Source organism: Trichosurus vulpecula, chromosome 2, assembly GCF_011100635.1.
Source record: "Trichosurus vulpecula isolate mTriVul1 chromosome 2, mTriVul1.pri, whole genome shotgun sequence".
Lineage (NCBI taxonomy): Eukaryota > Metazoa > Chordata > Mammalia > Diprotodontia > Phalangeridae > Trichosurus > Trichosurus vulpecula.
The window spans coordinates 38,052,185-38,075,246 of NC_050574.1; the positions used below are offsets into that span (position 1 = coordinate 38,052,185).

The window sequence follows — 23,062 nt, forward strand, 5'->3', positions numbered from 1 at the left end:
ACCGGGGGTGGGTAGGGGGCACGGCTCGACTAGGCCCCCCCCCCGCACCTTCTCTTCTGGGGGGTTCGGAGAGCCCCGCGTTCCTGCCCCGGAGGCTCCCGCCAGCCTAACGAAGCGCGGGCCACGTGGGGCCAGTACTTCCCGACCGCTCTCTGCCTTCTGCGACTGCGCACTCAGAAAACTAGCACTAGGCTTTCCGCATGCGCCCTGCGGCGCGCCCAGGCTTAGGCTCGTCTCCTTTATTCCCCGGTTTGGTCAACAGGGGGCGAAGACTTGGAATAACAGGCCAAGTAGCCTGGGCATGCGGTTTTGCGTACCGTTCCAGCGGCCGCGCACGCGCGCTCCAATGTTTCCTCGGCCCATCTCGACGTGCCATGACAGCGCCTGTCAAAGGCGTGTCCCATTCTGTTCATTCTTACCTTTCCCTAGCGCACGCGCTCTGGGTGTAAGGTCCTTCTCAGTTACCACAACATCCGGGGCAAGGGGGCGGGCGGGAGGCGGGGTATCGGGATGGGAGGGGTAAAATTTAGGCAGCTGTCACCTGATGTTAGGTGTCTTGAGTCACGTGCTGCAGGACCGGCAGGAGGCGGGTGCGGAGAGATGACGGCGGACAGCGATTGGTGGATAAGAGTCACGCGGTGACACGGGGCTGGAGGTGAGGAAAGGGGTGTGTGTTGGGGGCGGGGCTCAAGGTCTCGAGGGGCTGGTGATTGGCCGATTCGGATCACGTGCCCTCGCGTCTGCCGCCGTCCTCTGTCTTAGTTCGTCGTCCTATCTCTGTTGTAGCTTCCCGGCTCTGCTCTGTCCTGTGCCACCGAGGCCGGGCCGTCCCGGAGACTCGAGCCGCTTCCCCGTCATGGATAACTCCGGCAAGGAGGCAGAGGCGCTGGCGCTGCTGGCCGAGGCAGAGCGCAAGGTCAAGAACTCGCAGTCCTTCTTCTCCGGTCTCTTCGGGTGAGAGCGGCGGGCCTGGGCGCCGGGACGGGCCAGAGAGGGCCCTGGGCGGGGGGTGAGGAGGAGGAAGGCACCCGGCCAGGGAGAGGGCGGGGGGGGGGTGAGGAGGAGGAGGAGGAGGGGACCCGGCCTGGGGGGCCCAGATGGATCACTTGCTAGAGCTGTCCTAGTGTAGAAGGGGAGGCCCCGGAGGGGTGAACCCGGCTGACAACTGCTACTGGGGGAGAAAGGGACCGACGGGGCTTCGTTTGTTCCGATCCGGGCTCCCCTATTTACTAGCTGTGTGACTGTAGGCAGGCCATGTGACTTATGTGGGCCTCAGTTTCCTCACCTGTAAAATGAGAGGATTGCGTGGAATAGGCTCTGAGGTTCTTTCTAGTACTAAATATTTGATCCCTTGGAGAGTTTGGGGGGGGGGAATGTTGGACCAAAGAATGTGGGGAGGAGATATTGGGGTACCAGGTGGACTGGGGAAGAATAAGAGGAGGAAAACTAAAAACTAAGGAAGTGGAGGGATGGGGAGTAGAGAGTGAGGGAGGGTGTGTGGGGCATGGAGGAGTGAGAAGGGGAAATAACAGAAGTATTTGTTAGTGTCCGATTTCTTTCCACTTCTTCCTCCTCCCTTATAGGTTCCTTGAAAGAAAGAAATGTGTCACTTTTAATCTTTGCAGTTCCAGAACAGATGTTCTTAATAAACTTTTGTTTACTTGATTTGAAAGAAGGAAGGAATGTGGTATAGGCCAGGGTGGGGAACCTGCTGCTTTGAGGCCACGTGTGGCTCTCTAGATCCTCAAGTGTAGTCTTTCGATTGAATCCAAACTTTGAAGAACAAATCCCCTAAAACTTGGACTCAGTCAAAAGGCTGCACCCAAGGACCTGGAGGGCCACATGTGGTCCCCACCCCGGTCTAGAGAGAGAAGCCTAGGGTAAAGGCTTGTTGAGGGGCACAAAGAAGGGAGACTTGGAAGAAAGACTGAGGAAGAGGGGCCAGGAAATATAGTGTTAGGAAGGCCTGCAGTATTGGAAGACCCTGGAATGGGAGCACTAGATCCAGAAGAAAAAGTGAGGAAAAGAACATTCAGATACTTGGGCATGGGAGATGTGGAGAACCGGGAACTGGAAGTGGGGAAAAGCTAGGAAGTGAGTGTTGACAGTTTGGTGTCTGGACCTCCTGGTTCCCTACATCTGACAGGGATTTGTTTTCCCACTAATTCCCAAGAGAAAAAGTTAAAGTTTAACTTAAGGGGAGGGACATATCCTAGAGGATTTTCTTGACCTTTTGCTCCTAGTGTTGGGCCCTTGTAGCCTGAGATATGGTACGAGATCTCAGTTTAGTAGGTCATGCCTGAATGTCAGTCCTGCTTGTGCCAGGCTGTACTGAGGGAAGGAGACACCAGTCGATCATGAGGACTTCAGATCTTAGAGAGGACCACCCACACCAGAGGCAGCATGTGATGAAATCTAGCAAGTGACCTGGATTCTAGGACCTCTCTCGGAGACTTGGGCCTCACTCAGCCACAGTTTTGGACTAGATGACCCATAAGCTAGCTCTTCTAGCTGCAAATTGTGATTTTGTGACTCAGCACTGGAAGAATTGAGAGAAGCAAGCTGAATGTTGATTTACAAGGCATTGTGTTCCATTTGAGGATGATTGTGATGGTGCATCCTAGACAACCTGAGGCTTGGCTTTGGCCTCAGAAGTTTGTAGGTCAGTGTTGCTTGGGCAGAAAGGCCCTGCAGATGGTCAGAAAAGGGATGGACAGAGGTGAAAATGAGACCAGCCTGGGCTTAGGGCTGCCTTGCGGGCACTTTGGGTGGTAGGTCAAGGAGTTTAGTCTTCATCATCTAAGAAGTAGGGTGTCATTCAGAGCGCTTTCTAATCCATGTGGCTCTTAGGTTCTAATTCACAGAATCTGATTTGGGAGGGGTCATCTTGGAAAGGAATCCCCTCCACAGCATCACCCACATGTGGTCATCCAGTGATGGGAAGTCCTGCTTATTTTGAGGCTGCCCTTTGGAACAGTTCTAGTTATGGATACCATTTGCTCTAGACTGAGACGCCCTTCAACCTCTGCTTACTGCTCCTAGTTCTGCCTTGTAGGGTCAACCAAAACAAATCGGAGACTTCTTCCTGAACCCTTCAGGAGGTCTTGTGTTCATGTGGCCTTGGCATTCTTTCTAGGAGGCCCCTTTATTGCACCTCTCCAGTGGAAGGCAGGCCCCTGCTGGCTCTCTTGGGCCATTTGGGACATACAGAGTTGGGGGAATGGCTGAAGGGAACTTTGCCTCCCAACTGTCACCCTGGGAATGTTCTTTCAGCTGCCCTGCATCATCTGCCTCTGGGCCCACCCATGTGCATTTGTGCAGATGCAGAGATTCACTTCAATTCAGAGTGCTAGCTTTCCTTTTTCTTTTTTCTGGGCTTCAGATGGAGTGAATGGGAACGTGACACAAAGCCATCTTCAAGAGCCATTTCTTTGTCCCCTTTAGTGCAACCAAATTACGGTTCTTAGAGGGTGATCATCCTGAAGTTGTTTGGTGGGCGGGGCTCTCTCCTGAGGTCCTGCCTGGGTCCCTGTTCATCCCCCCAGTCACCACCAGGTGTCTGCTGCCACCACATAGTACCTTTATTCTCAAGGGTTCCTCTTCTCTGGCTTCTCCTCACTGACCTTGGGTTTCATCTCGCACACTCAGCATGGCAGCTGTTGGAATTGGACCCTATTTGACATGCTTTGGGGAAGCTGACTAGTGAAAGGAGCCCCGTTTTGGTTGTGGTGGCACATGTTGGGTTTTCTTTAAACAAACCCAGCATTGCCTCCTTCTTAGCTGAGCACTGAAGAAAGATGGATGCCTCCTTCAGCTTCCAAACCTCCTTTGGTGTCAAAACCTGAAGACTTAGGCTCCAAAGTACACAAAATTAATTCTCCTGCTATATTTTTCCAGAAAAGGACTTGAATCTTCTCTGGTCATTGGTTCAGTTTAGTACCTGAGTTCATCACATAAAAGGTGGCATTTCTTGCCTGTCTCAGGGCTGTCAGCTTACGTTTATAGTAGGGAATATTTCTGAGGTGATGCAGGGTTTCTGGTTATTCCAGTGGTCAAACTGATCACCAGGTTGTAGGAAGCAGGTGGAGCTGCATTGTCCTGGGCCTTTTCCTGCTCTTGCCTTGATGTGAGGAGGTCAGGCCTGATGGCCTGTACTCTGCCCTTCCAGCTCCACAGGGCCCTGTGATTGGCTGATTAAGGGAGGTTTGACATAGTGTTATTTACCAGCATCCTTCCAGTTCAGGAATGGGCAACTGAGAAATTTTAGTCCTTCCTAGGAAGTCTTCGAGAAGAGAGGGCTAGGCTTTCCTCTGGCCTTGTTTTGTGCCTGTGGATGTGTTAAAGACTGCTTCACCAGCCTTCTGCTGTGGTTCAGTGTTCTGTGGGGCCTCCTTGTCCTTCTCTGGTCAGGCCCAGCCCTGGCTCCTTCAGGGCCAGGCTGCTGCCTCCAACGTGTGGTGGTGCTGGGTGTGGGTCTCCCGTACAGAGAGGGGTTCTCCTGACCTGTGGCTCCAGGCCGTGGCTGACTTCAGCCAAGTCATCTATAAAATGAGTAGTTGAGTTGTTGATGCTGCTGTCAGGAGTCCCAGGCTCCATCCCCTTGGATCCTCAGGCAGTCTTTGGTTCTAGGATACACTTCCTGAGGTCAGGACTTCTCATTTTGGGCCTTGTTTCCTCAATGTATTGCACATAGGAAGGGCTTAATTCACGTTTGATTCCTTGAATCCTGGTCACCGTGTCTTGGGGGTGTTATAGCTTGGCAACGTCCTCTTCTCAAATTGGACTTGAGATTCTAACTGCGGTGTGATCAGGTAGCACTGAAGAGGCAGGGGAGGCTGCTATAGCCCTACTGTGTGCCAGGTGCCGTGCAGAATGCTGTACACAAGCTCTCATTTGCTCCTCCCAACAGAAGCAGGAGGTGGGTCTATTATGATCCTCATTTTATAGTCAGTCAACATTTGTTAAGTGCCTTCTCTGTGCCAAGCACAGTGCTAAGAGCTGAGTGTCCAATCCTCCCTCAAAGATCACGCGGTCTTCTGGGAGAAAGCTGGGGTGGATGGCCCAGGCAGGAGTGCAGTGGGAGAAGGCACAACCTCCCCTATTTTGGCCACTGCTTCTTGCTGGTGGGACCTCAGCTGGCTCTCATCTCTTCCAAGTGTCTGTTGCTTCCCTGGCAGGCTTTTTCCTGGCAGAGTTGAACTCTTCCATCTGGCAGTCACTAGCAGCTGGTCCCAGTGCCAGGGAGACCTGAGAAGACTCCCTTCCTGTTCGCCATAGAGACGCAAAGTGTGTAATTATAGACACCCCAACACTAGGCTGGCCCAAACCAGTTTGCTCTATTCTGGTCTGTGAGCAGAGGGTTCAGGACCAGCCCTGGGAGCTGAGGCCTGCTTGAGCATGGGTGGGGGAGTGGGGGGGCAGCTGGCTGGCTGTCACGACTCCTTTGGGAGGGCCTCAGTGGCAGGCTTTCAGCTCATTTTCCCTTTTCATCCCTATTTCAAAAGGCAGTTTGGTGCCTCTGGAGGCACTGGAATTAGAGGTGGGACATACAGGCTGGTCCAGCCTGTGCCCTCTGACCATGGCCATTTGAGCTTCAACTTCCTTATCTGTAAGAGGAGAATCATTCTTCCCTTGCCTACCTCAATTCAGTCGGACGAATCACTGCCTTGGCAGGCTGAAGTATTTTATTGAGAGGCAGCTGCTTCAAGCTAATATTAGAATAGCCCACCTTTGTGCTGGATGCTGTGGGGGAGACAGATCTCACAGAGTCCCTGTTGCTATGGCACTTCCCACGGGACCCATCACCACCATGTGCCAGACCCTGGGCAGCAATGAGGCGTATGGGAAATAGCGTGAGGTCCAGCATTGGCCCTTTCCCCATCCGTGGGACCTTGGTCGGTCGCCTTTATGTCTCTGGGCAGCAGCAGCCTCTGTCTCTGGAAGGGCATGGATTCAGTGGCCCCCGAGGCCCTTCTAGCTCTCTGGAGAGCTCTGCGTCAGCGAGTTGCCTAGTTATGGCTGAGAGCAGGAAAAGGGGGAGCCCTCTGGCCCAGGAGTCAGTGCTGGCCACACTCTCTTTCTGAGATCCCTTGTTTTGCAGGGTCTCAGTCACCTGTACCATCAGATTTAGGGTTGAGGGACGCAGGAAATCAACTAAAGAGGAGGAGGCCAAAGTGAAGAAAAGGGAAGGTCTCAGGAGGCCTCGCCAGCTGATCCCCTTGGAAGGCAGGTTGGGAGTGCAGCAGGCCTTTCAGCTGGGCAAGGGAAGACTGTCTGGGCCCATGGAATCGGGGGCATCGAATGCTGCACCTAATATGTGTCCTCCATTACAGTAGCCTCAGCCCCAAGCTGAGCCACGGAGGGGCTGAGATGGGGGGACCAGAGGAACGTAGTCCTTGCTCTGCCCACTTAGAATCATGGCCTTCCAGAATTGTAGAATCTTAGCGCCAGAAGGTCCTCAGATGTAATGCAGCTCAGGGCCTTGACTTGACCTTTCATCACTGCATGAAGATTCTCTCTGCCTTGACTCGCTTTGAATCTGAGCATGCTCACAACCTTCTGAGGAGTGGGGGGACTTGGGGGGCAGGGCTCACAACTCCTAGACTTACAAGCAGGGACTTGGAGGGAGGGAGGGTTACAATAGGCCAGAAGTGGTGGAGTGGATGGAATGGAACCAGAGCCAGAGCGGGTGGCTGGGACTGGGAGGAATCGCAGGCCATTTCATTTATCCCCTTCATTGGACAAGTGAGGCCCAGTTCATGCCGATTGGGGCGGGGGGGAGGGGGGGGTTGCGGTTCTCCAGGCCTCTTTGCACCACCCCGCCATGCAGTCCTTGCCTCGTTCTCTGAGAGGACCTGGGTGAAAACAGGCAGGAGTTTTGGAAGAAGTGTCGGCAACAGCCCCTCTCCCACTTGTCTAGGTTCAAATATGAGACTTAGTGGATTCTCTTAAAATGTAATAGAAGCTTGTGGGAGTTGCTTTTGAATGTAGATGCATATTGTTTAGCCATGAAAGAAAGACTGTATGAAAATCTGATAATATCCAGATTCTTTTATTGCAAAAGCCACAATGGGAGGGGAGGGGAGACTGGAGGAGGGAAGGGCCAGGGTCTGTGACTGAGGCAAGAGTGGTGAATGACAACGTCCATGTAGGGCCTGGACTGTGGGGGCACAAGTTTTGTTATCTCCAATGAGGAAACTGATGCCAGGAAGTGCCTGGGCCAAGGTTTGAAACTGCTGGGATGACAGGTCCAGTGTTTTTATGCTTTGCCACGACACACTGCCTTTGGAAAAGACCTTGACACAAAGGAAAGTGTAACTCCACAAAAAAGTGAGCCCGGAGTGTGGGAGCAGCTGAAGGCAGGGGCCGGTGCCCGAGCAGGGGCTGGGCGAAGGGGCGGAGCGAGGAGGTGTCTCTTCCCTGGAGTCACTGGGGTAGGCTTTTCTGGGTCTATTCTGCCCCTGAAATTCCTAGAGTCTGGGAGTCCCTCTAGGGAGCCAGGCAGGTGCTTCCAGGAAGCTGAGCTTTGGGGTTTGGGTTTTTTTTTGTTTGTTTGTTTAACCTGAAGCTGTTTTCTACATTAGCCTGGAGGTGATTGTCTGGTTCCTTTTCCACCCAAGGGCCTGAAGCAGCTGTCACCACGAGGCAGCCACATCCTATGGGGAAGGGATTCCTAATCTTCATCCCTTCTTGTGCCAGGAAAGAACTTGGTCCTGTGTCCTGGCCCCAAAGCCAGGTGGGCTGGCGGCCTTTCAGGACCCAGCAAGAGCCATGTTCTAGGGGGAAAACAGGTGCTGCCCCAGCAGCTTTGCTGGGAGAACACATTTTATTAGTCATCCAGCCAATGTTTACGGAGCACTTGCTGTGTCCTGGGCACTGTGTTTGGCACTCCGGAGGCTGCAGAGCACTGGGGACAGGATTTCTACCCCCAGGGAGCCAGCTCCCAGGCCAAGGAGAAAGGAAACCTTGCTGGATTATCAGATATTCATTGAGCACCTACTGTGTGCAGGTCGTTGCGTCGGATGCTTGGGTGCTAGACCTGACTCTGAGCCATGTGACCTTGGGCACGAGCTCATCTTTGGCACTAGAAGATGCCCTATGCTAGGTGAGAGGGGCTGAGAAGGAGCAGAGGTGGTGTGCAGAGCATCCCTTCTGAGCAATCCCCAGTGCAGATCACCAAGCATGCATTAGGCTCCAGCCCTGTATGAGACACTCCCTCACCCCCTCCTCCTTTAGGGCAGTGCCCCCAGTGTTTGGTGACCAGGTTAGTGGTGTGTCTGACAGGAGGTGACTGCACATTGGAACCTGGAGCTGGGTGTAGGCTCAGAAGGACCAGGGGCAGAGGCCATGGCCGTGCCCACCCCTTCCCTACAGCACCGCTCTCTTATTTCCTCCAGCCAGTTTTACTCAGCAAACTCCTTAATGTTGACCGTTTTTTCTCCTCCGTCAGAGGCTCGTCCAAAATCGAGGAGGCGTGTGAAATCTACTCAAGAGCCGCAAATATGTTCAAGATGGCCAAGAGCTGGAGTGGTTTGTATCGTCTCGATGCTGCTTTTAGGGCCGGGGCTTGTTGGGGTTCTCTTCCAGGTTCCTCCCCCATCCCCAGAGTTCTTGATCTCAGAGCTGGAGGGGACTGTAGGATTAGAAAGACATCTAAGTCTCTGAAAGGGGAATGGTGTGGCCCCACATCTCTCACCAGCTGGTGTCTGAGCTGGGACAAGAAGCCCAAATTCCTCCTGCTTCCCCTCTGGCCCAGACTGCCTGCCTGGTGAGAGCTGACTCATGGTGCCTGTTCTTTAAGATGGGTTCTTTGTAGCTTTTGGGTCTCTAGGGTTTAGATGTCATCCTACAGAGGGTAGGGATAGAGAGGCACCTTTAACCTGGTTATAATAGGTTATTTAAACATTTCAAGCTATTTTGAGGGCACAGGGGCCAGAGAGGTGACTTTCGGATGTTAGGGTCTAGTCCAGGGGTGGGGAACCTGTGGCATCAAGGCCACATGTGGCCCTCTAGGTCCTCAAGTATGGCCCTTTGACTGAATTCAAACTTCACAAAAATCCTTTTGTTAAGGGGTACTTGAGGACCTAGAGGGCCGCATGTGGCCTTGATGCCACAGGTTCCCCACCCCTGATCTGGGAGAAAAACTTTACCCTCAAACTGTTCCTTGGTGTTCCCATCAGAGGCTGATCCCTCCAGGGAGATTCTTATATTCTTGGTTTTGGGGAAGCCTTGGGTCTAAAACGGACATCCTAGCTCTGTCTGATGCAGCATGTCCCATTCTGGGCTCCCCATGTGAGAAAGATCGTTGGAACAGAAACTGGAGCTTGTTGAGACAGGAGAGTGGCTGGGGTGGCCAGACCTGGGGCCTGAGGATGGGCCGGAGACGCTTGATGTGCTTGGCCTGAGTCTCAGACTGAGTCCAGAAGGACATGGGGAAGGATTGGGCCTTTGTTCTCTCTGCCCCCAGTGGGGTGAGGAACAGAGTGGTGGGTGGATGTGGTAGAAAGTGGACTGACTCTGCCATTCGAGCCATCCCAATGAATGGGCTGCCAGCCGGAATCCCTGCATGTGGGGGCTTCCTTCAGACAGACTGTAGCCATTGACTAGGGGTTTGGAATGAGGGCTTTTGTGGTGGGGAGTCGAGGGGCTTCTGGGTAACTGTCCAAGATGCTTTCTGAGAAGTTGGAGTAGCTTTGAGACTCAGTCTTTGGGTTCTTCAGGAAGTGGAGGGACCTTGGTTCTAGAAGGCTGTGGATATTCCTCTACCAAAAAGCAGGACTAGACACAGTGTGAGTCTGGGTCGGGTAGTGAGAAGGAATTGAATCTGGCTTCAAGCCCTGCCTGGGGTTAGTTGTTTTAGGACCAGGGTGGGCATCCTGAGGAAGTAGGAACTTGGCAGAGCCTAGAGTAAGGGGGCTGGCAGCCAGACCTCCCCTCAGCCCTCTCTGTGATGAGCTGGGGAGGGGTGGGATCCCTTGAGGAATACAGTGTGAACTGCCTGTGATGGGGAATGGGCTGGGGAGTGAACAGGGGTCGGTGGACAGAGGTGAGGAAGGAAATTCCAGCAGGGACAGTGTGTCATGATCCTGCCCTTTCAAAAAACTCATTCCAATCTGCCAGGCCCTGCCAGCCCTCAGCAGCTAAGTGCTCTCCTTTTGAGCAGACTCATAGATCGAAGGGAGGGTCAAGGAGGCTAAGCCTACGAGGGCCCAGTGGCCCCGCTCTAGCTCTGGCCATCTGGCTGTGGGAACCCAAGATGTTGAGGATGACCAGGCTGACCTCAGAGTTGCCGCCCTGCAGGATCCTGCCTCCGGAGTCATGAGGGGCCGGCTCCCCTCGACAAGCCCCTTCCTCTCCATCAATCAACAGGCCGTGATGGCCCCTCCCTCCCTTTCCAGGGTCCTGGGAGCTACTAACCTGCAGGAAGGAGGGAGGGAGGGAGGAGGCCTCAGTGCCTGGGGACGCTCATGGCTGACAGCAGTGTCCTGTGCTTTTTTCCAGCTGCTGGGAATGCATTCTGCCACGCGGCCCAGCTGCACCTCCAGCTTCAAAGCAAGCATGATGCGGCCACCAGTTTTGTGGATGCAGGGAACGCCTTCAAGAAAGCAGACCCCCAAGGTGAGGGGCCCGGCGGACACGGGGCAGGGCAGGCTTGGGGGGGTGGGGTGGTTTCTGGGTCAGCACTGAGGTGCACCCCTTCACCTTAGTGTTCACTGTGCATTTGAACCCTTCCCCAAGCCGTCGGTCACTCCCCTTCCTGAGTCTGGGGTGCATCTGTAAGTGGGTGTTGGCGCTGGAGGCTGACTCTGAACTGTGGAGGGAGGGTCTGCGCTGTTTTCAGAGCTGATATGGGGACCAGAGGACAGGGATAAACAAAGGGGTTTCAAAGACCAGCTGGCTTATGAGGGGCCACCCAAGACTGACCCAGGCCAGGCTGGGCACACAGGGACCTTGAAATGGGAGAGAGGGCAGGGCCAAGGGCTGGGAGGGAAGGGTGCTGCCCTGAAGAGGGCCGGCTCACACCGCTCCAGGAAGGTGAAAGGTCGCATGTCCCCTCCAGTTTGCCACTGGTGGTAGACGACTGCAGATTTCAGGGTTTAGAGGTCAAGTCTAGTCCAGAGCTCTCAATTTACATTCTGGGAAACCAAGGCCCACAGAGGCTAAGGGATTTTTCTAAGGTCCTGGACTAGTGAGGAACATCTGGTTGTCCTGCTCCTGTGCCTCAACTTGGGCCAGAGCTCTCTGCACTTCTCCCCTGGTCACCAAGATGAGGAGGGTCTGGATCCCAGCAATGCGTGTACATCCACCCGGCTGCTGGCAAGGTCCATGTTTACAGAGGACAGCCTCCTCCTGGGCTGGCAGTGCTAGTTAAAATGGAGAAGGGAGCTAATTATCCAGATAATTAGAACAACACAGGCAATTCTGAGTTCCTTGTGGTGACGGTGCTGTTTTAATTTGTTTTTTGTTGGGTTTTTTTTTTAACCTGACTCATCAGGCAAACAGTGCCATTCACGCTTGTCTTCATCACAGAAACAGGTCCTTCGGGTTGCCTGAGCATCTCCTGAACCCATGGGCACCGAGGGCCAGTAGCCAGGCCAGCTGGCCCTGTCTGGGTGGGGGCGTTTGTGCAGCAGATGGACTTGATTCTGTGCTGGGGTGGGGGGGCGGTACTTGGTCAGCCTGACCTGGGCCAAGCCAAGCACTTCCTGAATCAGCCTGAGCGGCTATGCTGAGTGCTGCTTTGGGGCCTTGCTCCCTCTGCCCTCCGGGACAACCCAAGGGACCCTGGGAGAACAGGAAAGCCCCTGGTTGTGGGTGGGGCAGGGTAGAGTGGGCCACAAAGCTATCTGGGGAAGGGGGGCCAGGGGAGGGGACAGTGGGTGGGGTACAGGCTTGGCCCAGTCAGGGACAGTCAGACTGCGCTGGCCACAGTGAGCCGCTAGCTCAGGCCCTCTTTCTGTGGCCTTTCCGGAGCTGTGGACTCAACTGTGTGAGGTCATGATGCATGAGACAGTGGAGAATCTGGCAGCCTTTGCACATCCTGGATGTGCTTTGCCATCTGGGCTCCCCACCCCAGGCCCGAGACAGCTGCGTTGCTCACCCAATATGGGCAGAGGTCAGCAGTGGCACCGGGGGGGGGGGGGGGGGGGGGACGTGCAGCCCTGTTGTTGGGAAGCTCCTCCTCCTCGGTGGTTCCTCTATCTTAGGGGGTTAGGTAGTCAGTCAGTAGCCACTTATTAGACACCTACTGTGTGCCAGGCACTGAATGTCAAGAATCTCTGCTGACTTGGATTTCTTCCAGGCATGGTTGGGCTGCCCTGGAGCTTCCACATGTGCCTGTGTAGGCCATGATGAAATCTTCTGCTGAAAAGCTCCCAGTCAGGAGTGCGCCTCGTCACTCCCTGGGCTCTGAGATGCTGTCACAGCTTCCGGCACTGGCTCCCTACAGCCCCGAGAGATCCTTGGTCTCTGTTCTTGCCGACGAGCTGCTTCTGTTGAGGGGGCAGCAGCAAGATCAGCCCTCCTGGCCTTTCATCGCTCCTGCCCCTTTCTGTTCCCAGTGGGGTAGTGGCCTTTGGTGTTGAGGGACAGGGATCTCTGCAGTCCTGATCACTGACCTGCCCTCCTCGCCTGTCACCGCAGAGTCCTTAACTTGGAGTCCTGGGCTTGGAGCCCAGGGGCTGCTTTCTGTCTTCCCAGAGCATAGTGACACTTGTCAGCCTTGTTGGCCTGGCCCCCCGATGGTGGCAGCTGGTGTGGAGGGGGAGGGGGGCTGCCACCCCCTGGGGCTTAGATAGAGGATCAGACATTCCAGCTGAGAGCAGCGCCTGGTGTCCCTGCCAGCTGGGAAAGAGGTTGCCCTGTCTGGGCTTCAGCTTCTCCCCACTTGCTATTTCTCCCGTCTGTCTACTTCTCTCTCCCCAAGCCCAGGGCTTCCCATCTTCCCACCTCAACCCTTCGAGCAGGCACAGTTGGCTCTCTAGTTTTGTCAGTGTTCTTGGTTTGTTTTTTTAACATTCATTTAAAAAAATTTTCAGTTCCCAATTATCTCCCTCTCTCTGACTCCTCTCCCACCTATTGAGAAGGCAAGCAACATACCAGTTACACATGTGAAGTCATGCAAAATGTAATTCAGTATTGTTGTTCAGTTGTGTCTGACTCTCTGTGACCCCATCTGGGGTTTTCTTGGCAGAGATACTGGAGCGGTTTGCCATTTCCTTCTCCAGCTCATTTACAGATGAGGAAACTGAGGCAAACAGGGTGAAGTGACTTGCCCAGGGTCACACAGCTAGGAGGTGTCTGAGGCCAGATTTGAACTCATGAAGATGACTCCAGGCCCAGCACTCTGTGCACTATGGCTCCCCCTAGCGCCCCCTAATTCCCTATTAGCCATGGTTTTGTTGAGTTTTTTTTTAAAGCAAGAACAACAAAGAAAGTGAAAAAAGTCTGACATAGTTACAAACTGCCCTCCTTGTACTAGACACTATACTAGGAGATGCCAATGTAAGGTGGAAAAGAGAAATAGTCTCTGTTGTCAAGGAACTGTGGGCAGCTAGGGAGTGCAGCAAACAGCACCAGGAAGACTCAGGTTCAAATCTGGCCTCAGACACTTAACTAACTGTGTGACCCTGGGCAAGTCACTCAACCCTGTTTGCCTCAGTTTCCTCATCTGCAAAATGAGCTGGAATAGGAAATGGCAAAACCACTCCAGTATCTCTGCCAAGAAAACTCCAGATGGGGTCAGGAAGAATCAGGCATGATGGAAGTGACTGAACAACAGAAAAAGAAGTTGGCCTCAGTCTGTGCTTAGGGTCCTTCACTTTTCTCTCTGGAGGTGGAAAGCATTTTTCGTCATGGACCCTTTGGAGTTTCTTGGATCACTGTACTGATCAAAGTAGCGAGGTCTTTCACAGTTGATCCTTGTCGACGGCGTCGCTCTCTTCCAGAGTACAAGCACTCTCCTGGCTGCTTCGTTTTGCATCAGTTGGTCTAAGTCGTCCCAGGGTTTTCTGAACCTCCCCACCTTGTTATTCCTTACAGCAAAGTAGCATTCCATCACAGTCATACAGCGCAGCTTGTTCAGCTGTTCCCCAGCTGATGGGTATCCCCTCAACTTCCAGTTCTTGGCTACCACGAAAAGAGCCTCTAGAAACGTTGTCCATGTGGGTCCTTTTTCTTTGATCTCTGGGATACAGACCTGGTAGTGATGTTGCTGGGTCAGAGGACGTGCACAACTTTGTAGCCCTTTCGGCCTAGCTCCAGATTGTTCTCCAGAATGGTTGGACCAGTTCACGACTCCCCTAAGTGCACAATCGTGTTCCCACGCCCCCTTCACCATCTGTCACATCGGCCAATCCGATGGGTGAGAGGTGGCACCTCAGACTCGTTTTCATTTACATTTCTCTGATCAGGAGTGGTCTAGAGGATTTTTCTTGTATCTCTTGGTAGCTTGTCAGTGTTCTTTTCAGGGCCCTGCCACTTCAGGAGAGCTAGCTGGCGCCTCTTCCCCTGCAGATGCCCTTTCCCCAGACTGAGCATCTCCAAAGCTCCTGGTACCATCTTCCCTTGCAGCTCTCTGGGCCTCATGTGTCTTCTTGTTACTTGACTGTCCGTGGTCCAGCTGCTGAGCTGCCCTCTCTGAGGGACCTACCAAGACCTCACCTGCTCTTCTGACCACCTGTCTGCCTCTGGGACATTGTTGTTTCTCTGCTTGGAGCCTTACTCCCTCTTGGCAGCTCACTCCTGGTCCTCCTCCTTCCTGTGTGTATGATGGCTTCTTTCCAAGAACCTAGGTTGGCTCATCATCCACATCCTTCTCACGGTGGCTCTGCCTGAGGACTGTCCTGGCCTCTCTTCTCCAGGCATCTTTCTGTCTTCTTTCTTGGTGACCTACCAGTTGCCTCTTCCAGGGCAGGCAAGCCAGCCCAGTGAAGCAGCTGGACCCTCTGAGGGGGAACGAGGAAGCAGGGTGGGCCAGGCAGTTGGACACCTTTAGCCGCCTTGACCACCACCTCCCCTTGGACCCTGAGCCCAAGAGTCTCAGGGATGGCCGTGCTTCCTGCTCAAGGCCCATACCCTTTTATCAGTAGGAATGACATTGGGGAAGGGGCAGCACCTTCTGCTTTACTGCTGCCCTAAGGACCATGGGACCTTTGCGGCCGGCTCACAGCTGACCCTTTGCTGTGTGTTGTCTCCCCAGTAGGGGCAAGGGCTCACTGAGGGCAGTCTCTGCCTTACCTTTCTCTGTGTCCCTGGCACTCAGCACAGGCTTTGTATATGGACAGTGCTTAACAGACACTTCCTTCAGCTCCATGGGTTTAGCGTCACCTCTCTGGGGATGACTGGGGTTAATACGCTCGGCTCCCATCTCTCCCCTGAACTTCAGTTCTGTGCCAGTGGTTGCCAGTTGGATCTTTCAGACTGGATGTCCTGGAGCAGTCTCAGACTCAGAACTCATCATCTTTTGTCCCAAAGGTACCTCTCTTCCAGACTGTCCAAGGCACGGCCACCCCTCCAGGCTCCCAGGCTTTTGACCTCTGTGTCGTCCTGGCCCCTGGTCAGGCTCTGTCACCCCACCTTGTTCTGTGGTATCTGCTCTGGGACAGCTGCCTACCATATGACATCCTGCTCCCAGCGGCCCTTCACGTAACAGCAAAGAGGTTTTCTCTGAGATGTTCCCCAGCTCCCCGTCGTCTGAGATCTAGACTTCTCCTTTTGGCTTGTGAGGTCCTTCCAGACCTCATCCCGACCTGCCTTCCCCTGCCCCTCACTGTGCCTCCAATGCATTCCCTCCTCAGCCCTGTTCTACTTTCCCAATCTGGGGTCTCCGCTTCTTGCCTCAAGCCTTTCTCGATCTCCTCAGCAGTCTCTGTCGATTCTGTTCTGTGTCTACTCAGAGGAGGCCTCGCTGGCTGCCCTCTGCAGCCCAGCCCAGAGCCTGGCATTTCAGATATCATGGGTAAAGAGATTTCTTCCCTTAGGCATTCCCTGGGCCAGCCAGGATCTGGTTAGTGCTCCTCCCTATCCTGGGAAGGAGATTTGATCCTACAGTGAGTGAGCCCCCCTTCTGTGTAGCCCTCAGGCCAGGAGAGCTAGGAGCGCACTGAAAGGTGCAGGGCCTTGCCCAGGCACACGCAGCTACAGTCGAACCCAAGCCTTGCTGACCAGCTGGCTTTCTTCTAGGCTAGCTGCCTCTCACGAAATAGGCATCATCACAACTGTTCCCAGGTATTTCAGAAACACTTTGGGGCAGTGTCGGGTGGACCACTGAGTCTGTGGAGGTCAGGCTACGGCGGTATGTCTTCTGGGGTGGCCGCCTGTGTCAGGCTCCTCTTGGGCCTCGTCCATTGTGGGGCTTGTTCAGAGGCAGTCTGGTCTGGTTGAGTTGGGCACCTGCCCAGGAGAGGGTGAGATTGAGGGCCTGCTTTGCTGCTAGTCTAGGGGTTCCCCTCTGATCTGTAAAACAAGTTGTAACAACAGAAAGGATTCTAGTAGTTGTCTGTTTCAGCTGGCACCTGAAGGAATGGAATAGATCATGGCAGTCGGCTCCAAGCTTGACCCAGGACTTAGGGTCTGAGGCCTTTGGAAGCCTCCCAAGCAAGCGGAGTCCCATGAGACTTGTCCTCTTCATACGGGGAAGTAACGATGGAGCTGAATGCCAGAGCCCAGCCCCTGGAATTGTAGGGAGGGAACACCGGTCTCAGGAAAACCAGGGCCGAAGGGGGCCTGCTTGTCTCTCTCCTGGCAGCTGCTGAGGCCATTTGCCTGCTCCCTGGGACAAGTGTCCGAGACTGGTTCCTGCTGCCTCTGTTGAGCCTCCTGACACAGATGGGAAAATGAGAGCCTGAGTAATGAAGCAGGAAGCCTTCTGGCACCGAGGCCTCAGGAGTCCTAAGGAGGAAGCTTCCCCAAAGAGAGGGCCGACCTCCAGCTGAAGGGATCCCAGGAGGAGAGGCCAGCCACACTAGACACCAGGGCAGAGCCATATTACACTGCCTGAGAGCAGGCCTCAGTGACAGGCAGTCCTGGCCATGGGTGCGGAGAAAGTAAAGCCCTCCCACTTGGGCAGCCCCCCTCCCTCCTCCAGAGAGACCCAGGCAGGACCTACTGCCTTCACTGTCACAGATCTGGAAGGAGCCTGGGCCAGCCCTTCATTTTATAGAGAAGAAAACAGAGGGGCCAATAGGAGAAGAGCCTGGCCCAAGGTCACAGCCAGCCTGGGGCCCATGATGGGATTCCAGCCCAGATCTCGGGGCTCCCCTTTCCTCAGCTCCTGAAGCAGACCCACATTATAGCACCTTTACTCCTCCCCCTCCCTCCCCTCTTCCCCCCCTTGCCTCCCCTCCCTCCCCCATTACCTCCCCTCCCTCTTCCCCCCCTTGCCTCCCCTCCCTCCTCCCTCCCTTACTTCCCTCCCCCCATCTCATCTCTGCTTTTCCCATTTCCCTTCTCTCTGAGCTTCACCCCACTTGCCCGCCCCCTCCTGGGCTCTCCCATACCTGGATTCTATCACTTGATCCTGTAGTGTCTGGCGTTGGATCGGCTGCTTCTGGAGGGCAGGCAGCCTGTTCTGGTTCACGTTTGTCCCTTCCACTGCACCTTAATGAAAGGTTTGCTGATTTGTGTGTGGAGGCCCTGCTGTGGCTGAGGGACATACCCTCCACCACCTGGGGCTGGGCAGCTTAGCCAGCTCTAGGTGGAGGGGGCGGAGCCAGAGATGGGGCGGGACACATCTGCCCCAGGGAGGAGGGAGGCCTGGGCAAGAGCTTGCAGGAAGGGCTGGGGCCTGGGCTCATTCCTTCCTCTTTCTTGGGCCTCATTTCTCATCTGGAAAATGGGAACAATATAATATCTTTCTGCTTTCCCAAGGTATTGTAAGGAAAGCACTATGTAAATGAGCTGTTGTTGTTGTCATGAGTACTTAGGGCATCCTGGCACCCCCAGCTTCCTCCTCCACTCCTGTCTCCTTCCTGAGAGTTGGTGGTGCATAGCTATGTTAAAATAAAAATATCTGCCTCGAGAACTCAAGTCTTTATGTGCTAGAAAATGAGAAAATACTTCCCACTCACTTGTCTTTTTCTCTCCTCCAGAGAACTTGTCAAAAATAAATATAAAAGACCCAACAAAAAATTTTAAATCTTATGAGAGATAGTAAAATGAGGGGAGCCCATTCCCTGCCCCCAGATGCCGTCCTGGGCTCCCTGCTGCTGGGACAGTTTGGGAAGGGGCAGCCCAGGGGGTGGAGGGCTCGGCCATGCCGGGGGGCTGACTCTAACCTGACCCCCAATCCTCTGCTGCCCAGGTGCAGGTTGGGGAAGGACAGGCATTTCTTATCATACTGCCGCCTTCCTCCAGCCCCCCTGCAGTGTCTCTTGGGCAGTGGAAGCAGGGTGGGCAGCTCACAAAAAACGTCTTCCATTCTCATCTCTCCCCTCCTCTTTCTCCCCAGAGGCTATTAACTGTTTGATGAGAGCTATTGAGATCTACACAGACATGGTAAGATTTGGGGGCCACCTCCCCTCCCCCCTGCCTGGCTAGGTCCCTACCCAAGCACCTCGAACTCCCCAGGTGATCAGCGCATCTATGGATTTATCTAAAAAGGCTTTTGGGAAGGGGCTTCTCTGCCTCCCGAATCAAGGAGGCTGGGAGTCACAGAAACACCTGGGTTTGGGATCAGTTGAAGCCCTGCTGAGGCCAGGCCAGAGGGGTCCAACTTGGCAGGGTGGAGGGAGGAGAGGATTGGGCCTGGACCTCCCAGCCTGTCTCACATGCAGGATGGTCGGCCTCCCTTGGATCGGGCCTGGCTCTCTCTCCCCTCCCCGCCCCCGGCCCCACGCCAGTCTCTTCTGAGGTTGACATTTACCTTCCTTGTATCTGTTCCTGGGGCCATTTGATGGTGAACATGTAGAAGGGCATCAGAGGTGAGCTTAGAGGGAAAGAAGTGGCAGCCAGGTGTGGAGTGCTTCACAGAATTAGAGACCGTGCAGCCATACTTTGCCGGTGGCGTTAGCCCCCTTCCTGAGGCCCAGAGATGAGATGCTTCTCCCCAGGGCTCCCAGCTCAGGAGCCATACTCAAGCTTTCCTCAGGTAGGGTGGTGCTTCTCCTGTCTCTCCTCTTCTCGGGGCAGTGGGAATCACTGCCCTCCTGAAGGCTGGCTGAGGGACTTCCCAGCCCTACGACTGCTTGTGGGCAGGCAGGAGGGGCACTGGTGGTGGTTTGTGGCCATCTGTGGACACTGACCGAGCACCTGCCCCCTGTATGTAGGCTCCCGGGCCCTGTGTGGAAGGTCCTTTAACACAGGGCCTGGCCCAGAGCAGGCTCGCCCTCGTCATCTGTCTTGTCTGAGCTTGGGGCATCCCTTCCTCTCTGGGCCCCTCATCCCTATCTGTCAGAACTTAGAACAGTCAGGTTAGGTGCAGGGCAGTGAAAACCCCAGCACAGCAGGGGCTTGTGGGGGTCACTGGGTGGTCCTTACTGACCCCTGCCTGCCTCTGCAGGGCCGCTTCACGATCGCAGCCAAACACCACATCTCCATTGCTGAGATCTATGAGACGGAGCTGGTGGACATTGAGAAGGTCAGCAGTGTGGGGGCTGCCCCTGGGGAGGGGAAGGGCAGAGCCCACCCCCACCCCAGCGCTTCCCTGTCCCCATCCCTCTCCTCGCCAGGGTAATCCCTCCAGCTGATGTGTTTCTCCACAGGCCATAGCTCATTATGAGCAGTCTGCAGATTATTACAAGGGGGAAGAGTCCAACAGGTAACTCCCTCTCCCCAGGCTTTGCGTCCCTTGCCCAGGCTGGCAGGATTTGCTCCCTGGCCCTCACTGTGCCCTTCTCCCCACAGCTCTGCCAACAAGTGCCTGCTGAAGGTGGCTGGTTATGCCGCTCAGCTGGAGCAGTACCAGAAGGCCATTGAGATCTATGAGCAGGTGGGTGACGCCCAGGCCCCTGCTCCATTCTCTGTCCCAGGGTGGCAGGCAAGGGGATGGCTGGGGAGAAGGGCATACCATAGGCTACTGCTGGCTTCAGCCCATAGCTGACACCACAGGATCCTGGGGAGTGAGCTGTGGGGCTTAGGGCTGGGCACTGCCATGCCACCTGTCACTTCCTAGTCGTCCTGTTTCCTCCTCCCCCACACAAGAACCCCTTCTGCAGTGACCCCTCGTGCTGTGGGAGGCACTCTTGTGCACCTAGCACAAGGCTTGTTGGGGGCCTTCTTTGGGTCTGGCCGGGGTGGGGGATGGAGGGCAGGAGAGGTCCCCAGTCCAGCAGCAGGAGATGCAGAGGCAGAAGCCGGCCTGGGGCCGCGTAGGCATCTTGGGAGGGCACCTTCAGTAGGGGACCACCAAGCATCTGCAGGAGTATGACACTCACCCCCTCTCAGGGCGGCCTGGCCCATGGCTTGGCAGCTGTCATCGGGCCCTCCCCTCCTCCTGAGCCCATTGGTTCAGTTATATTCTCTGGGCTTACGTCACAAGCCTCCAATTTTAAGATCCTGGGCACCTTGCACTGGGCCGAGGCAAAGCCACAGGAGAGGCTCTTGGACTGAATGTGTTTGGGATGGTTGGTGGGGACCCGACCCAGCCCAGCTCTGACATTCCCAGGACAGAGGGGAAGGACAGAATGTCAGTGGTGGAGGCTCCCAGTGGCTGTAGTAGGATGGGAGAGATTCCTGCCATATGTGGCGGGCTTAGCCTGGTCTAAGAGTGGGGTATCTGGGACTGGAGAAGAGATGGGCAGGCACTATCTTTCAGTGGCCCCTCAGCGCCCCTGCTCTGCCAGCCCTTCCCCTTCCAGTCACGGAGCAGGCGCTGTGTGGGGTGGCCATCTGGGTCCCCATGGTGATCCAAGGTACTGGCTGCCTCTTGCATCCTCCCTCCCACGCCTGCATCCATGGATGCCTTTTAGCAGGAGCCTTTTGGGTGCCCAGGCCCCCCAGGCAAGCCCCCTCCTTCTGTCATCTGCAGGTGGGAACGAATGCCATGGACAGTCCCCTGCTGAAGTACAGTGCAAAGGACTATTTCTTCAAGGCCGCTCTGTGTCACTTCTGCATTGACATGCTGAATGCCAAGGTAAGAGTCCCCGAGCCCCCCACTCCTCCCTCTGAGGCCCAGCCAACACCAGGCACCTGTGGATAATTGGGGCATTGGGATTCTCCAGGCCCCTTATTTCCCCATCGAGTCACCCTCCCCCCGGCCTGGGACATTCTACTCCTCTTATGCCTCGGTTTTGGGACCCCAGACCATCCTTGTGCCAGTGCCTTTCTGAGGCCTTCTGGAGGCAGCACCTTATTCCAGAGGAGAGCTGGGGTTTCAGGTGAGAGGGTGGCCAGGGATACCCCCTTTCTTCAGCCCCCATCAGCACCCTCTGCTCTGAAACCCCACTTGACCTGGGGACATAATCTCTGGAGGTGGAACTGGGCAGGACTCCAGCCAGTGCTGCCCGGGCAACAGGATGAGCCTGGGTCGCTGTGGCAACGAGGCTGGTCCCTGATCCCTGTGCAGAGGAGCAGAGGCCACTTCTTTCATCGATTTCTCTCGTCTCCTTCCCCCCACCCTGCTGCTGCCTGTCCACACTCAGTTGGCCGTACAGAAATACGAAGAGATGTTTCCAGCTTTTTCTGATTCCCGAGAATGCAAGCTAATCAAAGTGAGTGTGGGGGCTTCTGCCTCCCTGCGGTGGGTGGGGGCTCAGCCTGGGGCTCCCTGCTGACGGGCCTCGGCTTCTTTCTCACATGCATCTCCCCACCTGCCTGTTGAGTGCCTCAAGAGCTATCCAGAGCCCTGAGGGGAGGGCAAACTGAAGCCCCTCTCAGGTAGCAGTAGTAGTGATAGCCAACATTTTTGGGGCATCAGCTGTGTGCGAGGCACCAGGTTGAGTGCTGTACAAATATCACTTACGTGATCCTTACGATGGAGGTGCCGGGATGATCCCTGTTTTACACATGAAGAAACTGAGGCAGATGGGGAAGTGACTTGGCCAGGGTCACACGACTAGTAAGCTTCTGAGGCAGGATTTGACCCTAGGTTTTCCTGGCTGGGTGTTGCCGGAGCGACCTCTCCCTAGGAGGCTGCGGTCACCCAGTTCCTTGCCTGCACTCGATGGTGTCCAGGCTCCGTTTTTGCTCTCTTGTCCACACTGGGCCTGCAGTTGCTGTGAATTGGGGCTCCATTTCCCTCTTGCCTCCTCTCCCTACAGAAACTCCTGGATGCCCACGAAGAACAGAATGTGGATGCCTACACCGAGCTGGTGAGTGGATCCCTCGGTGGGAGGGCTTCTAGGGGCCCCCTGGGCTGGGGGCAGCAGGTGACTGCTGGTGATGGTTCCCTCTCCCCCACCACAGGTAAAGGAATACGATTCCATCTCGAGGCTGGACCAGTGGCTTACCACCATGCTTCTGCGCATCAAGAAGACCATCCAGGGGGACGAGGAAGATCTTCGCTAGCCCCCAGCCCCAGCGGGCTCTTGACCTCCATTGGGCTCCCCCTGACCTCCCCCCTTCAAGGCTAAACAGATTGTAGGATGGGTGGGGAGGGAGGTGTGGGGGAGACCCTGCCTGGAGGCCTGTAGCCAGGGGATTGAACCCCACAGCCAGAGGTCCAGAGGGAGTCCCAGCCCGGAGCCTGGCCCCTCTGTGGCCCAGCACATCTGCACAGAACCAGGACTTCAGCCTAACCCGTGCCCTGGCCTGCCTTCTCACCAGGGGAGCAGGGGGGATTCTCTGCTTCCCTTTGCCGCCCCCCCCCCCCAGGGGGCCCTCTGCTCAGGCTCTGCCCCCCTTTCTATGCATCCTTTCCCCCAGGCCCCCCCACCTCTCAGGTTTGGCCCTTTGGCCCAGGATGCTTCTCCCCTCCCCCTCCCGTGCCCCCCTCCCGCTGCTGGGGGAACGGGGCTCAGAGCATGTTTGTCAAGTGGGTCGGACGGGAGGATGACTGGAGAACAAAAATAAACAGTTTTGCATGAGCAGGCCTCGCCTTTCCCCTTGGGATGGTCCGCCCTCGCTCTTGGGTGAGCCTGAGCCGGCTGGGGGGGCTGTGCAGGGGCGTGCTGATAGGCCCCTTCGT

The 23,062-nt window shown here is 55.4% G+C and overlaps 1 protein-coding gene across 1 annotated transcript; it reads left to right on the forward strand.

The window, feature by feature from the left end:
• Window positions 1-697: 697 nt before the first annotated feature.
• On the forward strand, window positions 698-22,961 carry NAPA (NSF attachment protein alpha). The gene is made up of 11 exons (XM_036746135.1): window positions 698-954; window positions 8,450-8,529; window positions 10,501-10,617; window positions 18,449-18,495; window positions 19,499-19,576; window positions 19,701-19,756; window positions 19,843-19,927; window positions 20,966-21,070; window positions 21,579-21,647; window positions 22,197-22,247; window positions 22,342-22,961. The coding sequence occupies exons 1-11, from the start codon at window positions 857-859 to the stop codon at window positions 22,441-22,443; spliced, it is 888 nt and encodes a 295-aa protein (XP_036602030.1). The 5' UTR covers window positions 698-856; the 3' UTR covers window positions 22,444-22,961.
• Window positions 22,962-23,062: the final 101 nt, after the last annotated feature.

What these genes read in the sequence shown, in the direction of transcription:
- NAPA (XM_036746135.1), top strand. Translation starts at nt 857, where the DNA reads ATGGATAACTCCGGCAAGGAGGCAGAGGCGCTGGCGCTGCTGGCCGAG. An exon ending in GATGGCCAAGAGCTGGAGTG is followed by an intron (nt 8,530 to 10,500) that starts GTTTGTATCGTC and finishes GCTTTTTTCCAG; the next exon opens with CTGCTGGGAATGCATTCTGC. An exon ending in CCATTGAGATCTATGAGCAG is followed by an intron (nt 19,928 to 20,965) that starts GTGGGTGACGCC and finishes TGTCATCTGCAG; the next exon opens with GTGGGAACGAATGCCATGGA.